The sequence below is a fragment of the Monodelphis domestica genome, chromosome 7, assembly GCF_027887165.1.
Source record: "Monodelphis domestica isolate mMonDom1 chromosome 7, mMonDom1.pri, whole genome shotgun sequence".
Lineage (NCBI taxonomy): Eukaryota > Metazoa > Chordata > Mammalia > Didelphimorphia > Didelphidae > Monodelphis > Monodelphis domestica.
In genome coordinates this window covers 259,614,066-259,631,450 of record NC_077233.1, presented here as the reverse complement: position 1 = coordinate 259,631,450, position 17,385 = coordinate 259,614,066, and the positions used below count along the sequence as shown (strand labels likewise).

Genomic DNA, 17,385 nt, shown 5'->3' with positions numbered 1-17,385 from the left:
TTTAAATTAAGAAACGTTACCTCTCAGGATTTTCAATCATTACGCATCCTTGAGAAAACAAAAAATCATGATGCTTTCTACTTAATACATGAAGGTATTAGGATATATAAAGGAGTCAAATATTGAACAAAGAAGTTCTCAGTCCTAAGTTTCAAAGTTGGGATTGAGTCTGTTGCTTCTTGGTCTTACATAAAAATGTGTAAGTGGCCAAATAAAGGAACTTGAGTTGGAAAAGTGGGAAGAAACCCACTTTTCTTGGTGTTTCCCTATAACAATGGGAAAACAATTTTGACTGTTACCAACTGCTTCTTATTATTTATGTGATTCCAGAAGACTTGAATAGAGCTAAATGGCCAGACTCAAACAGCTTTCCATAGCTGTTCACATCAATCTTGAGGTTGATGTTCAGTCACGTATAATCAGGAAAGAAAAAGAAGAGGCAACTAAGGGCTGTGAGATCAGTCTTAGGCTTGCCTAGGAAGGCGTGTGCTCTGGCTGCCATGTACTCGTGACTAAATAAGTTGCCAAGATGGAGATGAAGTGAGCTGACTTTCCTCCAGCTCATAATGGGAATTTCCAGTTATAGGATGTTACCTGGAGAGGTGAAGAAAGCAAACCAGGGGAGGAGTCAAAAACCATACCTTCCGCTAGAAGTTTTTTCTGGTTCCCTCCTCCCTGCAAATGTTAGTGCCTTCTCTTTCTATATATTTTGTATGCATGTAGTTGTTTGAATTGTTGTACCCATTGGAATGGGAGCTCTTTTGAGGGCTGGCTCTATTTCTGCCTTTTTTTGTATCTACTGTTTAATATAATATCCAATATCTAGTAAGCACTTAATAAGTGACTTTTTATTTTTATCAATTAATTTATTTTTAAAACCATTTCCTTCTGTCCTAGAATCAATATTGTATATTGATTCCAAGGCAGAAGAGCAGTAAGGGCTAGGCAATGGGAGTTAAGTGACTTGCCCAGGGTCTCACAGCTAGAAAGTATCTGGGGTGAGATTTGAATCCAGGGCTTCCCATCTCTAGACTTGGCTCTCAAACCACTGGGCCATCTAGCTGCCCCCACTATTTGACTTTTTAAAGGTCCACTGAGTAATCAATTTTTCCTGCCTAGTAGCTAGTAAAGGAAATTGTTTTGTCATCCCTGAATTGCCCTTTGACTGAACAAGCACACAAGGTCAGCAGGGAAGCTTTTTGCTTCCTTTCTTCAGTCTCTGGTTCACAGAGTATCCAGGTGTCCAGGAAAATGTAACCCTTCAGACTTCTTGAAGCAACATTTCAAATAAAAGAAAAACAAAACAACACTAAAAAAAAGTACGGATCAAAGAATAGATTATGGGAATGAATCATTTTACCAAAGAAAATTACAACAACAAAATAACATACCGAAACTTTTGGATAGAGTTAAAACATGTACTTAATGTACTTAATTAAGGAAAAGCACTTCTCTAAACACATCTCTGAACTTTTTCCTTGACAAAAGGGAACTAAAGTGGATCAACTGAGAATGAAACTAAGAGATAACACAAAAAAATAGCAAATCAAGAGATATAACCACAAAAATGAAATTTCTGAAAGTCAAAGAAGAGTTAATGATCTTTCTGATCCTTGAGGTGGGCCCCAATCTCTGATCAGTGGGCCTGAAGCTTGCTGGTACTCCAGGCACATTCTAAGAAGGTTGGAAATCTGAATGAGATCTGATGATTAAAGCATAAAACCATTAAGATTTTGACAGCTACCTCCTGGAAGAGAAATATGGGATAGATCCAGGTCCTGTGGGTCCCTGAATGTAGGGGAGAATGAGGCATATACACCATAGGGCAAGCACTTTGAGCCACAGAAAGAGATGGGGCCAGTTCAATAATCATGTGCTGGAGAGCCTTGCAGGAGGACTGAGACCAGTGTGATATCTGACATCTGTTAGGATCTAAGTAAAGGAAGGAACCAACTCCTGACTGGGGATTATACAAAGAAGAGAGGATGGACTTAAACCAGCTCCCACTTTGGGCTGCCAAATGCTGAGAAAAAAGCTTTACCTATAACAGGACTGAGTCAGAGGTAGAGGGCTGCCCATACCACCACCAAATTCAACAACAGGGGCATCCATACTACAGAGAGAACAACACTAAGCAAAGTCTGCCTAACTCATCTAAGAGTGCTACAAATAACTGATCTGAGTACAAAAATCCCAAACCAAGAAGAACCAAGGCTGGATATATGTTGCCAAAGAAAACGTGGAGTTCAATGAAATAATAATAGAGACAGAAAGATTCCTCAGAGGTAAATACAGAAGAAATCTAAGCCCACAAACTACTGTATTAGCAAAGCCTCATAGGGAAAATCAAGTAGCTTAGCAACAAGGAGAGCAAGAGTACTATTTCGCAAAATCAAGGTGCAGGAGAAGAGTATACAAATATGAAAAAAAGAAGTGGGCAGCTCATGGATCTCTATTTTCTTTTTTCAATGTATGATTTTGACAAGCATCAACAAAAATGAGTTTTCCATGTACAAAGAAGAATGAAAACAAGGATCATGTATAAAACTAAATCTCTATTATGTACAGATCCTTTTTAAAAAGTATGTAATAAATTCCACACAGTAGCACCAGCATCACTCTGCTTATGTGTCCTCTTCTGAACTTTTTTCTTCCTTCTTCATCTGTTTCCCTCTTATCTGAACCAAGGAAGTATGAAAAATACACATACATACAGAGTTTAATATAGAAATCTATTAGACTCAACAGGAAAAAAAAGAAGGGTAGGTTGCAGTGTTAAAAAAAAGAAGGTAAAACTGGAGAGAAGAGCGAAGCAAATCAGTCCTGATACAGTGTATAGAGCACTGCGCTTGGAATCAGAAAGACTCACCTTTATGAGTTCAAATCCAGACTCAGTCGCTTATTTACTGTGTAACTCTGGGCAAGTCACTTCCCACTAGCTGCCTCAGTTTCCTCATCTACAAAATGAATCAGAGAAGTAGATGGTCATTAATTGGAGACATGTCTAAAGAAGTTATGATATAATAATAATGGCTAATATTTATATAGTGCTTTACAAATATTTTGTCATTTGATCCTCACAGCAACCCTTGGCGGGTGGGTGCTTTCCTTATCTTCATTTTACAGTTATAGAAACCAAGGCAGATAGAGATTAAGAGACTTGTCAAGGTTCCCACAGTCAGTAAGTATATAAGGCTGTATTTGAATCAAGGTCTTCTTGATTCGAAGTCTAGTGTTTGATGCACCTAGCTTATGTATTAATAGGATGGACTGTTAAATACCTGGTAAGAAATGAATATGAGGGCTCAAAGAAACATGGGAAGATTTATATGTATGTATGCAAACTGAACTGAGCAGAACCAGGAAAACAACTTACATGATGATCATAATAATATAGAGGAAAACATTGTTGCAAGACTTCAGAGCTATGATCAGTGAAGGAATCAATCAAACCTTTAGATTATTATTTTTATTATATTAATTGTTATTAATATTTACTATTCACAAGTAGTATATATTATTAATGAAACATGTTTACTACCTTTTGGCAGAAAGATGGTAGACAAAAGCAGAAAGAGACATAAACTTATAGACCAATGGGTTGACTTGTTTTGTTTGACTTTATAATTATTAGCTTCAAGGATTCCTTTGGAGAGAGGAAGAGATTTGGTGGGTTGTGAGAATAATGAAAAAAAGGAAGAAAATAAAAGCATCAATGACACACACACAAAATCACAGATGAAGACAGAAACAGAAAAGCAAGACAATTTTGTTAGTAGAATGTTAAACTTGAAATATACTTAAAATAGTATCTAGCAAAAGTCTATAGTTTCATATACTATCCTCTTCTCTGTTTTCCCAACTTTGAAATGTTCAAGTTTGTTGATGCTTATTATTTTTACAATAAAAAAGACATTTTTGAAATAGTAACCCCTTAATGGGTATGGTCTTAAGATAAACAGGTTTTTTTTCCTTTTCTTCCAAATGACATTTTTCTTTTCATTGTATATAATAGGTGTTATTAAACCAACACAATATAAACCAGTTCCTGATGAAGAACCAAATTCAACAGATATAGAAGAAACCCTGGAACGAATAAAAAATAATGATCCCAAACTTGAAGAAGTCAACCTTAATAATATCCGGGTATTTATTTTTCCTTTCTATTTCAATTCATATTAGTAGAGAGGAATTGGGGAAAAGAAGTCATTTAAACATATGCTTTTCTGAAGGGAATGATCAGCCCCTTTTTGAACAGAACAATAAAGGCTTATTTCTTTTTTTTTTTAAACATTATTTTATTTGGTCATTTTCATACATTGTTCATTGGAAACAGATCATTTTATTTTCCTCCCTCCCAACCCCCACCCCCACCCCTTCCCTAGCCAACGCGTGATTCCTCGCTCTGAACCCATTTCCTTGTTGTTGGTATTTGCATCAGGGCACTCATTTAGCGTCTCTCCTCCATCATGTCCCCTCAACCTCTGTAGTCAAGCAGTTGCTTTTCCTCGGTGTTTTTACTCCCTCAGTTTGTCCTCTTCTTGAGGATATTTTTTTTTCTCGTACATCGCTGCAGGTTGTTCAGGGACATTGTGAAGCCATTACTGGAAAAGTCCATTATGTTCTCTTGTACCACAATGTGTCAGTCTCTGTGTACAATGTTCTCCTGGTTCTGCTCCTCTCACTCTGCATCACTTCCTGGAGGTCGTTCCAGTCTCGGTGGAATTCCTCCACTTTATTCTTCCTTTTAGTACAATAGTATTCCATCACCAACATATACCACAGTTTGTTCAGCCATTATCCAACTGAAGGGCATCCCCTCATTTTCCAATTTTTGGCTACCACAAAGAGCGCAGCTATGAATATTCTTTTACACGTCTTTTTCCTTATTATCTCTTTGGGGTACAAACCCAGCAATGCTATGGCTGGATCAAAGGGCAGACAGTCTTTTAGCACCCTTTGGGCATAGTTCCAAATTGCCCTCCAGAATGGTTGGATCAGTTCACAACTCCACCAGCAATGCATTAATGTCCCTCTTTGCCACATCCCCTCCAGCATTCATTACTTTCCTTTGCTGTCATGTTGAACAATCTGCTAGGTGTGAGGCGATACCTCAAAGTTGTTTTGATTTGCATCTCTCTGATTATAAGAGACCTAGAACACTTTTTCATGTGCTTATTAATAGTCTTGATTTCTTTAACTGAAAATTGCCTATTCATGTTCCTTGCCCATTTTTCAATTGGAGAATGGCTTGATTTTTTGTACAACTGGTTTAGCTCTTTATAGATTTGAGTAATTAGACCTTTGTCAGAGGTTTTTGTTATGAAGATTGTTTCCCAATTTGTTGCTTTCCTTCTAATTTTAGTTACATTGGTTTTGTCTGTACAAAAACTTTTTAATTTGATGTAGTCAAAATTATTTATTTTGCATTTTGTGACTCTTTCTAAGTCTTGCTTGGTATTAAAATCTTTCCCTTCCCAAAGTTCTGACATGTATACTATTCTGTGTTCACCTAATTTACTTATAGTTTCCTTCTTTATATTCAAGTCATTCATCCATTCTGAGTTTATGTTGGTGTAGGGTGTGAGGTGTTGATCCAAACCTAATCTCTCCCACACTGTCTTCCAATTTTCCCAGCAGTTTTTATCAAATACTGGATTTTTGTCCCAAAAGCTGGGGTCTTTGGGTTTGTCAAAGACTGTCTTATTGAGGTCATTTACCCCAAGTCTATTCCACTGATCCTCAGTTCTGTCTCTTAGCTAGTACCATATTGTTTTGATGACCGCTGCTTTGTAATATAGTTTGAGATCTGGAACTGCAAGGCCACCTTCCTTTGTATTTTTTTTTCATGATTTCCCTGGATATCCTTGATCCTTTATTTTTCCAAATGAACTTTGTTATGGTTTTCTCTAATTCAGTAAAATAGTTTTTTGGTTGTTCAATGGGTATGGCACTAAATAGATAGATAAGTTTGGGTAGGATGGTCATTTTTATTATGTTAGCTCATCCCACCCATGAGCAATCAATGATTTTCCAATTGTTTAGATCTAGTTTTAATTGTGTGGAGAGTGTTTTGTAGTTGTGTTCATATAGTTCCTGTGTTTGTCTTGGCAGATAGATTCCTAAGTATTTTATATTGTCTAGGGTGATTTAAAATGGAATTTCTCTTTCTAATTCTTGCTGCTGTACTGGGTTGGATAAATGCTAATGACTTATGTGGGTTTATTTTGTATCCTGCAACTTTGCTAAAGTTGTTGATTATTTTGATTAGCTTTTTGGTTGATTCCCTGGGATTCTTTAAGTAAATCATCATATCATCCGCAAAGAGTGACAGCTTGGTCTCCTCATTGCCAATTTTAATATCTTCAATTTCTTTTTCTTCTCTAATTGCTACTGCTAGTGTTTCTAGTACAATATTAAATAACAAAGGTGATAATGGGCATCCTTGTTTGACTCCTGATCTTAGTGGGAAGGCTTTGAGTTTTTCCCCATTGCAGATGATGTTTGCTGATGGTTTTAGGTATATACTGTTTATTATTTTTAGGAAAGGCCCTTCTATTCCTATACTTTCTAGTGTTTTCAATAGGTATGGGTGTTGTATTTTGTCAAAGGCTTTTTCCGCATCTATTGAAATAATCATGTGATTTTTGTCAGTTTGCTTGTTTATATGGTCAATTATGTGGATGGTTTTCCTAATATTGAAACATCCTTGCATTCCTGGAATGAATCCTACCTGATCGTAGTGGATAACCCTTGTGATAACTTGCTGGAATCTTTTTGCTAGTAGCCTATTTAAGATTTTTGCATCTATATTCATTAGGGAGATTGGCCTATAGTTTTCTTTCTCTGTTTTTAACCTGCCTGGCTTTGGGATCAGTACCATGTTTGTGTCGTAAAAAGAATTTGGTAGAACCCCTTCTTGGCTTATTCTGTCAAATAGTTTGTATAGTATTGGGGTTAGCTGTTCTTTGAATATTTGATAGAATTCATTTGTGAATCCGTCTGGACCTGGGGATTTTTTCTTAGGGAGTTCTTTGATGGCTTGTTCAATTTCTTTTTCTGATATGGGGTTCTTTAAGTAATTTATTTCTTCTTCTTTTAGTCTAGGCAATTTATATTTTTGTAAGTATTCATCCATATCACTTCGATTGTCATATTTTTTGCCATATAATTGGGCATAGTAGTTTTTAATGATTGCCTTGATTTCCTCTTCATTAGAGGTGAGGTCTTCCTTTTCATCTTGGATACTGTCAATTTGGTTTTTTCCTTTCCTTTTTTTAATTAGACTGACTAGTACTTTGTCAATTTTATTTGCTTTTTCAAAGTACCAGCTTCTAGTCTTATTTATTAAATCAATAGTTCTTTGACTTTCAATTTTATTAATTTCACCTTTGATTTTTAGGATCTCTAATTTAGTCTTCATCTGAGGATTTTTAATTTGTTCACTTTCTAGTTTTTTAATTTGCATGCCCAATTCATTGACCTCTGCCCTTCTTAATTTGTTTATATATGAACTCAAGGATATAAATTTCCCCCTGAGTACTGCTTTGGCTGCATCCCATAGGTTTTGAAAGGATGTCTCACCATTGTCATTTTCTTCAATGAAGTTATTAATTGTTTCTACAATTTGTTCTTTAACTAGCTGGTTTTAGAGAATCATATTGTTTAATTTCCAATTAATTTTTGATTTATCTATCCATGTACCCTTACTAATTATTATTTTTATTGCACTGTGATCTGAGAATGTTGCATTTATTATTTCTGCCCTTTTGCACTTGTTTGCAATGATTTTGTGCCCTAGTACATGGCCAATTTTTGTGAATGTACCATGTACTGCTGAAAAGAAGGTGTATTCCTTTTTGTCCCTATTTATTTTTCTCCATATGTCTACTAACTCTAATTTTTCTAAGATTTCATTTGCTTCTCTCACCTCTTTCTTATTTATTTTTTTTATTTGATTTATCTAGTTCGGATAGGGGAAGGTTCAGATCTCCCACTAGTATAGTTTTTCTATCTATTTCATCCTTGAGCTCCTCTAGTTTCTCCTTTAAAAATTTGGATGCTCTGCCATTTGGTGCATACATATTGAGTACAGATATTTCCTCGTTGTCTATACTGCCTTTTATCAGGATGTAATTACCTTCCCTATCTCTTTTAACTAGATTTATTTTTACTTTGGCTTTGTCCGATATCATGATTGCTGCTCCTGCCTTCTTTTTATCATTTGATGCCCAATAGGTTTGGCTCCATCCTCTTACTTTCACCCTGTGTATCTACCTTCCTCATGTGTGTTTCTTGCAGACAGCATATGGTAGGGTTTTGGATTCTAATCCACTCTGCTATTCGCTTGCGTTTTATGGGTGAGTTCATTCCATTCACATTCAGAATTGTGATTACTAGCTGTGTATTTCCCAGCATTTTGATTTCTATTCCTGGTCCTGCCTTTTCTTCTTTCACTATTTCCTTCTATACCAATGTTTGTTTATAGTCACCCCCCCCCCCGTTCCCTCCCTTATTTTACTTCCCTTTCTACCCCCCTTATTCCCTCCCTTATTTTCCCCTGTAGTCTTTTTAAAATTCCCCCCCACCCTCTCCCTCCCTTGTACTGCTTCCCTCCCCACCAGTCCATTTTTTTCCCTTCTACTCCCCTATAGGGCGCAAATCTATTCTCTTCCCCAATGGATTGGGTTGTTCTTCCCTCTTTGGGTCAGTTTCCAAAGTACGTAAGGGTTGAGTATTTCCTGTCTCCAACCTCTTTACCCTTCCAGTGTATCAATGTTCTCCCCCCTCCTGCCATGAGATTCTTTGTGACATATAAATTTACTGCCATTTGTTTATTTTCCCATTTCTTTTAGTCATAACCTCTTTTCTTTTTTAGCTCTAGTCATGTATATATATATATATATACATACACATGTATATGTATTTATGTATGTATATATCTATATACCTATTTATGTCTTGTCCTTTCATCCTATACAGTTTGTCACTGTTCCCTCTGAGTGTAATTCTTCTAGCTGCTCAGGTGATAGCAACAGTTTTTAAGAGTTACCAATGACCTCTTTTCTTTTAGGGATACATATCATTTTAACTTATTGAGTCTCTTATAAAATTTTTGTTGTTGTTTTGTTTGTTTTTCCCCCCTCTTTTTTAATTACCTTTTGATGATTCTCTTGAGTTCTGTGGTTGGACATAAAATTTTCTGTTCAGGTCTGGTCTTTTATTTATGAATGCTTGGAACTCTTCTGTTGTGTTGAAAGACCATACTTTCCCCTGTAAGAATATAGTCAGTTTTGATGGGTATTTTATTCCTGGTTGTAGACCTAGTTCCCTTGCTTTCTGGAATATCGTATTCCATGCCTTTCCGTCTTTCAGTGTGGATGCAGCCAGATCTTGTGTTAACCTCACCGTGTATCTGAATGGCTTCTTCTTGGCAGCTTGTAATATCTTTTCTTTCATCTGATTGTTTTTGAATTTGGCTATAACATTTCTTGGTGTTGTCGGTTGGGGATTAAATACAGGGGGTGATCTGTGGATTCTTTCAATCTCCACTTTCCCCTCTTATTCTAGGATCTCGGGACAGTTTTCCTGGATAATTTCCTCTAGTATTATGTCCAGGCTTTTTCTTTTGTCGTGGTCTTCTGGTAGTCCAATTATTCTTAAATTGTCTCTTCTTGAACGATTTTCTAAATTGTCTGTTTTGTGAATGAGATGCTTCACATTTTCCTCAATTTTTTCATTCTTTTTGTTTTGTTTTATAGTGTCCTGCTGCCTTGTGAGGTCACTTGATTCTAGTTGTTGTATTCTGGTTCTTAAAGATTGGATTTCATCTCTGGCTTTTTGGTCGTCTTTTTCCTTCTGGTCTGATTATCTTTGAAGATCGTCTTTCATCCTCTTTACCTCATCTTTCATCTCCTTTGCCTCATCTTTCATCTCCTTTGCCTCATTTTCCAGCTGGTTGATTTTGGCTTTCAAGACACTATTTTCTTGTTTTAGTTCAAGTGCCTCTGTTTCCAGATGACTTATCTTAATTTTTAAGTTCTTTTCCCAATTGTCTTCAGCCTCTCTTAGTTGTGTTTTGAGTTCTTCCATAGCCTGTATCCAATTCGCTGGGATTTCTGTTTTATCGTTTGCTGATCTCTCCCCTTCTGTTCCATTTGTTGAGTAGTAGCTGTCTATTGTAGTTTCGTTCTTCTTTTTCTGTTGTTTGCTCAAATTCACCCCTTCTTTCCTCCCCGTATTTGTCTGTGCTCTTGTTCCTCTCATTTTCTTTTGGGGGGGGGACTTCTATCAGTCTCCCCTCTTGGAGCTTTAACAGAATATCTCTTGGTGTAGTCTCTGGGGGAGGGTTGTTGGGGGTTTGAGCTTCCCTGTCTCTGGAGGCTTTTGATTGGCTTAAAGACCAGCAGTCAATGAGGATGGGTGGGGAGCCTGGGCTTCCCTGCGTTCTGGAGATTTTTGATGGTATTAGATTCAGCTGGTTCTTTCAGAAGACTCTGCTCTCTAAGGGGGGAGGGGTAGTGGCCTCCCTGAGCTCTGAGGGCTCCTGATGGGATTAGGTTCAGCTTGTTTGTACTGATTGAGCCCCAAAGCAAAAAACCTCCTCCTCCACAATCTGTGTTGAATGCCCGGAGATTGGCCCAGGTTACTTTTAAGGTAAGCTCTTCTGAGTAACCCCTTTGCCGGCCCTAAGGTCTCTCTCCTTTCAGTAGCTCTGAGGGCTCCTGATGGGATTGGGTTCAGCTGGTGCCCTAAAGCTGGGACCTCCCTTGAGACTCAGATGGAAGGACTCAGCCAGGGGGCTACAGGCTTCCCCCTTCTCTCTATGTTTTCCTGCCATCTGTGTTGGGCATCCCGGAGACTGACTCAGGTTGCTTTCAAGGTGAGTCCTTCAAAATAGCCAGCCCTGGGGCCCTTTTGCCGACCCTGAAATTCCCACTGCTGCGTGGGCTCAGCACTCCGGGTTGTGGGGGAATGGGTCCTGGGATCTTCCTTCTGCCTGCCCCTTAGATCCAAGTGATCTAGGGCCTTGGCTTTTGGGGGGGCGTACCTTTTGATCCAGGTCCGGGAGGAGGGTTCCCCAGGTCTGTCCTGTTGTTCAGTTTGAATTTCGGTGTCCTAGGAGCTCTCAGTTTGCAATTGGTAAGGAAGGGTTTCTGAGGTCTGAACTTTTGCAGCCTCTAAGCCGCCATCTTGACCGGAAACTTAAAGGCTTATTTCAATAGTCAGCATTTTGGTCTTAAGTTTGTTCAAGAGGGTTTTACACCCTAAACTCAGTGTGAGTAAACAGAGGCTCTTCTGTGGATGAACATCTTGTGCAGATGTGTACTACTGACAAAACTGACTCTTGACCTGGAAGCCTTCTGTATTATTTCAGACACCTAGAGATGAATGGGATAAAACCCAAGTACTATAGATAGAATGTCACTGTAGTGGGGATTTTAAATGCTATGATAGCTAACCTTTAAAATCTAGGTCAATTAATTTTTTAAAATTCCTTTTCTGTAGACTCATTTACCAGCTGTTGCTTAGTCATCATTGCTTATCTCATCTTGACTGTCATTCTACCTTATCTTGCAACTCCAGTGTAATGAAGCTGCATAAATTACAAAGATGCTTAGAGGAGCATTCAGAGCCAGTCATCACCATTTTGTCATGCTGCTTATATTTATGAGGAGATCTATAATAAGAGTTGCACAGACTGGCCAGGCATGAATGGGTCATGTTCTGCCCACTAGGGGAAGAGAGACTACCCAGGATCACAGCGATTATGTTATAATTGGCAAGGATATTAGAAGTTATCTTTAACTTAATTTTCACTTAAAAATTTAAAATCATATATTCTTTGCCTTCATGAGCCTCAGATTTTCAGTTTTACATGGAAAATTGGAGCCCTAGAACTACAGTGAGCCTTATAGAGACTTGGTTCTGCCTCTAGCTGCCTTGCACCTCTCTTAGCTGGTGGAATTCATTTTGGGATGGAACCGAATACTTCTCTTTTCTCCATTCTTTTATTTTTCTTTTTTGTGTGTGTGATTATCAGCAATGGAAAAGAAATAGATTGAAAACCGTTAGGCTCTATGATGATCTGAATTCTCTTTTGTTCTTTGTGCCTGATCCCCAGTAAAGAATTAGAATTCTATTCTTAGGCAATAGAGCCTTTAAAAAATTTTAGTACTGTCTAGTGCTCTTGAATTGTTAGTACTGTAACAGATGGGTGCCATGGACATGGGCATAAAGAAAAATTGTATGACTCATATAAATCCAGAAATACATAACTGATGATACAGTGGAGCACTGGACTTGGAGTCAGGAAGACCTGAGTTCAAATCTGGTCTCAGACACTATCTACATGGTGCTGTGAAAGTCACTTAATCCTTTGCCTCAGTTTTCTCATTTGTAAAAATGGATTGGAGGAGTAATTGACAAACCATTGCACTATCTTTGCAAAGAAAACTCTAAATGAGGTCATGAAAAGTTGGACAGGACTGAAAATTAACAATTTTTTTTTCTAGAAGGTTCTGACCAAATATCACTATTTGCTAATGCTGATGGCCTGATGAAAGGAAAGCCCTATTAGTTTTGGAGGGCTTTGATTAATTTGGCGGTGTTGATATTTGTATAGTCCTTGAGCATCTATACTGTGCTGGTCCAGTGCTCTGCAAAATTCCTACTGAACAGCTCCTGCTTTACTCGTTTCCAATATATCTCTTGGGTTTCTCCCCACAGAACATTCCCATACCGACTCTAAAGGCTTATGCAGAAGCACTGAAGGAAAATTCATATGTGAAGAAATTCAGCATCGTAGGAACAAGAAGCAATGATCCTGTTGCATATGTAGGTACCATTAGGCTGTAACCTAAGGAACAGAAATGCCTGGGCCAATGTGGGTTGTTTATTAGCATGGGATCACTTGTAATACTCATTTATCAGACTTCAGTTGACTTCAGAGTGCCGGAAAAGGGATGGGAACCATTCTGAGGAGTAGGAAGGGTTCAGTTTTACCTTGTGCTGGTGATTTCCATTGACTGCATCCTTAGGGAATGTAGACTAGACTGATGCTCTATAATAAATAATATCTCATGGGGCATAATCAGTAACTAATCTCCCAGGGCAACTAAGTGGCACAATGGATAGAGCATTGGCCCTGGAGTCAGGAAGAACCAAGTTCTTATTAGCTGTGAGACCCTGGACTTGGGCTTCTCATTTCAGAGAATAATATTTTCTTCCAGAGAATTTCTTATTCAAACATGATAAGGTACAAATTATTTAATTTCCCTGGAATCACTGATTATCATCTCAGGAACCAACAGACCAAATCTCTCTGAATCCTCTGACTGCAACCTAGGTTTCTCTTCCTCCTAGTCATCAGCTTTGTCCGTCCCCCGTCCCCCCCCCCCCCCCCCCCCGTATCTTATCCAGTAGAAAATGAGGGTGGGGGTGGGGGAAGCCTATGCTCTCAACTATCTATTTTCTGATTGCTTTAAATCTAGGATAATGTTTAGTCAGCCTTATTTTGCTCCTGCCAAGCTGTTTTTCCTGCATTCTTCTGTTTTTCACACTTCTTTAAAAAGTATTAATTATACTTTCACTAAAAGATATGATTCTTTCTTATTCCAAGTGGTTGCTTCTTTAATTATAAAGCTCTTAACACAGTGTCTGAAATATGCTAGGTCCTAGATATTTCTTTCCAATAAAAAAAAATTAAAACAGTCAATCAGTTAACAAATATTTATTAAATACTTGCTATGTGTTGTAAAATTTAAAATTTAATCTCAAATAATAAAAATATTATATTTTATGAGGTTTATTAAATGATCATTAGAAATCAAGGAATAAAGAGGATACAAAATAAAAACCATGAGCCCATGGCTCATTATCCATTTCAAAATCCCCACCTTACCACCATCACTGCTGATACCTACATTCCAAAAAGAGGAGAGAGAGCCTCAATGCCCACTCCCTTTATCCTCTGTGTACAGGAAGTACCTAATGAGAGGAAGTCAGTGGACTCCTGGGATATGTAGTTCTTTTTTAGGGTAACAGATTTTCAATTATACAGCATCAGAGCTGAGGATACAAATAAAAATAATCATTCTCCTTCCTTTTCTCCAATAATCAGTGTAGGAAAATTCTTCAATGAAATTTCATCTCATCTGTGGAATTAAGAGAAATTAGACTTTAATGTAGGTAATTTAGACCCTGTTTCCCAATATGTTTATGCTAGCTAGCCATGCTATTTGCAAAATGTGTTTTAGTTTTTAGGATTATAGAGAGAGATTCTCAGATCTATGTTGAGGTGACTGATGTGGCTAAGTGTACATCAATTCTCTTTCATGACTGAAGGCACTAGCTGAGATGCTAAAGGTTAATTCAGTATTGAAGAGCCTCAATGTGGAATCAAACTTCATTTCTGGATCTGGTATCCTCGCCATGGTAGAAGCCCTTCAACACAATACTTCATTGATGGAATTGAAAATTGACAATCAGGTAAGATGAGCATCAGCTACTTTCTTCTTTCAACATAAAGCTTACTGAGTTTTAGAATTAGGACTAACTTGGAAACCATCTTACAGACAAGGACCCAGGAAGTTAAACAACTTCCCACAACTATATATAGCTAGCTGGTTGCTTAGAAGACAATCTCCCTTTTTGGTATTTCACATTGCCAATTCTTCCCACTGCTTCCTAGTTGGGCTCAAATATTCCCCTAAACTTCTGTGCCCTTTTTAGATTTAATTTCCCCATGAGTTGTTGGTTGGAATATTCATCTTTGATTATCTACCTATTCACTCATTATTTATATAATTGCTTATTTATATATATTTATAAAAACATTTATTTATTTATTTATTTCTTTATTTCCCATTGATGTTGGGAACTTCTGGCATGGAAACTCTTATTGCCAAGGTCTATAGGCAATTTCTTTGCAGTTTAGAGCCTTTGAGAGTTGCCTGGAACCAATAATGTGACTCACCTGAAAATTGTTCCATAGCTACTATGTATGAGAAGCACCATAACCTTTTTATCCTACATGGTGGTCTGCCTCTCAGGTTACTTTCTTGAACATTTTAATTCTAGGATAATGCTTAATCTGACTTCTTTTACTCTTTATCAGTCTGTTTTTCCTTTATTATTTTGCTTTTTACACTGCTTAAAAGGTATGGATTGTACCATAATTATTTTTAACCCTTACCTTCCATCTTAGGAACAATATTGCATATTGGTTCCCAGGCAGAAGAGTGGTAAGGGCTAAGCAATGGGGGTTAACTGACTTGCCCAGGGTCACACAGCTAGGAAAGATCTGAGACCAGATTTGAACCTAGGGACTACCCTCTTTAGTTCTGGCTCTCAATCCACTGAGCAACTCTGCTGTCTCTGACCTCTTCTTTATTCATTAAGACTTAGCATAAATGCCTGGCACATAGTAGGTGTCATATTAATGTTAGCTATCATCATTATTGTTATTACTCTTTGTGCTTGGGGAATATATTTTTTCCTCAAGACCTCAAGAGGTCTTTTATTTTCATTATTCTGCAGAAAGGCATCTCCTATACTTGGTCGTCTGATTCCCCTGCTATATTATTTTATTAGTCATTCTGCCTCTAACTAACTGCCCTCTGTTCTGAGCTATTCTTTCAGAGGCAAGAGTGAGAGAACAGATGGAAGGAAGAATGTGTCAGAATTCACCAGCTGTTGTAGGAATGGGCATTGAGGCTGTGCTGAACAGATGAACCAAAGAGGGTACCGAGAGGGAGTCTTGCATCCAGCCAGAGTTTGATGAAACTTGATATCCATGACAGAAGGTCAGGCATGGAAAGGACCAAAGTTGATGAAAGGGAAGACCTAGTAAAGCACATGGTAGTTTGTCTCTACTAACCAGTTTATCTCCTTGTTAAAGATTCACACCAGTTTAGCACTGGTCCAGAAACCCAGGACCCTTCTTTAGCTATATTTGTTGGGGTGCAGCATCAAAGCAGGTCAGGTATCTGATTCATGGCCCACTACTTTATCTGCTCCTTTTTTAGTTTCCCCCAGTCCTTTAGGACTCCTGCATAGAATTATATATAGATAGGCCACATAAATTTTCTATTATATTGGAGTATAGTAAAAAGTGATCAAAGAACATGGCAAGGAAAACTTAGTGGGTTAAATAGATGTAAAAGTTTATGATGATCTATTCTTCCCTCTTGACTCTCTCCCTCATTCCTTCTCTCTCTGTCTGTCTGTCTGTCTGTCTCTGTCTCTCTGTCTCTCTCTCCTTTCTCCATCCCTTCCTCTCTTCTTAACTCTCTCTCTCTCCCTCCTTCCCTCCTTCCCTCCCTCCCTCCCTCCCTCCCTCTCTCTCTCTCTCTCTCTCTCTCTCTCTCTCTCTCTCTCTCTCTCTCTCTCTCTCTCTCTCTCTCTCTCTTTCTCTTTCCTATCTTCCCTGCTTCTGAACAAAGTGCCAATCAAAAGGCTCTACAGGACTCATCCAGAAAACAATGTATGCTACAAATATCTAAACACAGAATAAATTTGATAATTCCACTAGCACCAAAAACTGCAGGAGAATATGGAATAATGTGTTTCAAAGAGCAAAGGAGATCAAGATGTAACTCAAGATGACTTAGCCTGCAAACCTGAGCATTACTATGAAAAAAATGGACAGTCAATTAAAAGAGGCGTTTGAAACTTTACTATACCATCTCTAGATGTATGGGGTGTTCACGGAGGACTAGCACCTGAGGTGTGAGGGCTTGCCAAACCCTTTTCAGGGTTGCTGTGGATTTTAAAAATTGATATGTAAAACTCCAAGTATTATAATTATAGGATTTATTAATAATAAAACTTGAAGCAAAGGAAAATAAAAGGCTAGAGAAGCATAAAAGAGAGCACAAGGGAGGCGTTACCCAACAGCTTAAAAACAATAACATAACGTGGCTAACATGAACAAAGGGAAAAGGATTCTTGGGACAAGAAAAGAATTCTGGGAGATGGAGTCCAAATTTTTCTAATTATACATTGCTCATCCACTTTTGGTGTTCATTTGTCACCCAGCTTTCCCCTGTGGCTCCAAGAAGCTACAACATTCCCCATGCTCACATCCTGGTAAAACCTTCTTGACCAGTGGGCTAAACCAAGTTGGGGCAAGATGGCAGGCTTTAAACCTGTTGATGATCTAGGGCAGGGTCTATCTCAATCATGTGAAAACTTCTGCTCACAGAAGAAGGCTGAAGTAAGGGTTGTGGAGTGCCTAGATGTTGGCCAGACATTAAAGATGATGCCAGAGTCAACCCCTACCTCCTAGGCTATCACCTGTCCTCCGGATTTTTGTCCTACCAGTGCTCTTGGATGACTCTTAAAGACAGTGAGGCTCAACTCTACCTCACTAAAACCCAATTG

At 38.1% G+C, this 17,385-nt stretch overlaps 1 protein-coding gene across 2 annotated transcripts in view; it reads left to right on the top strand.

Moving 5' to 3' along the window:
* Positions 1–17,385, top strand: part of TMOD1 (tropomodulin 1) — a 123,687-nt gene that overhangs the window by 84,661 nt on the left and 21,641 nt on the right. For both annotated transcript variants that reach the window (XM_056806681.1, XM_056806682.1), the window contains exons 6-8: positions 4,016–4,146; positions 12,730–12,837; positions 14,347–14,490. In XM_056806681.1, coding sequence (XP_056662659.1) covers positions 4,016–4,146; positions 12,730–12,837; positions 14,347–14,490 — 383 coding nt within the window. The remainder of the gene's footprint in view (positions 1–4,015; positions 4,147–12,729; positions 12,838–14,346; positions 14,491–17,385) is intronic.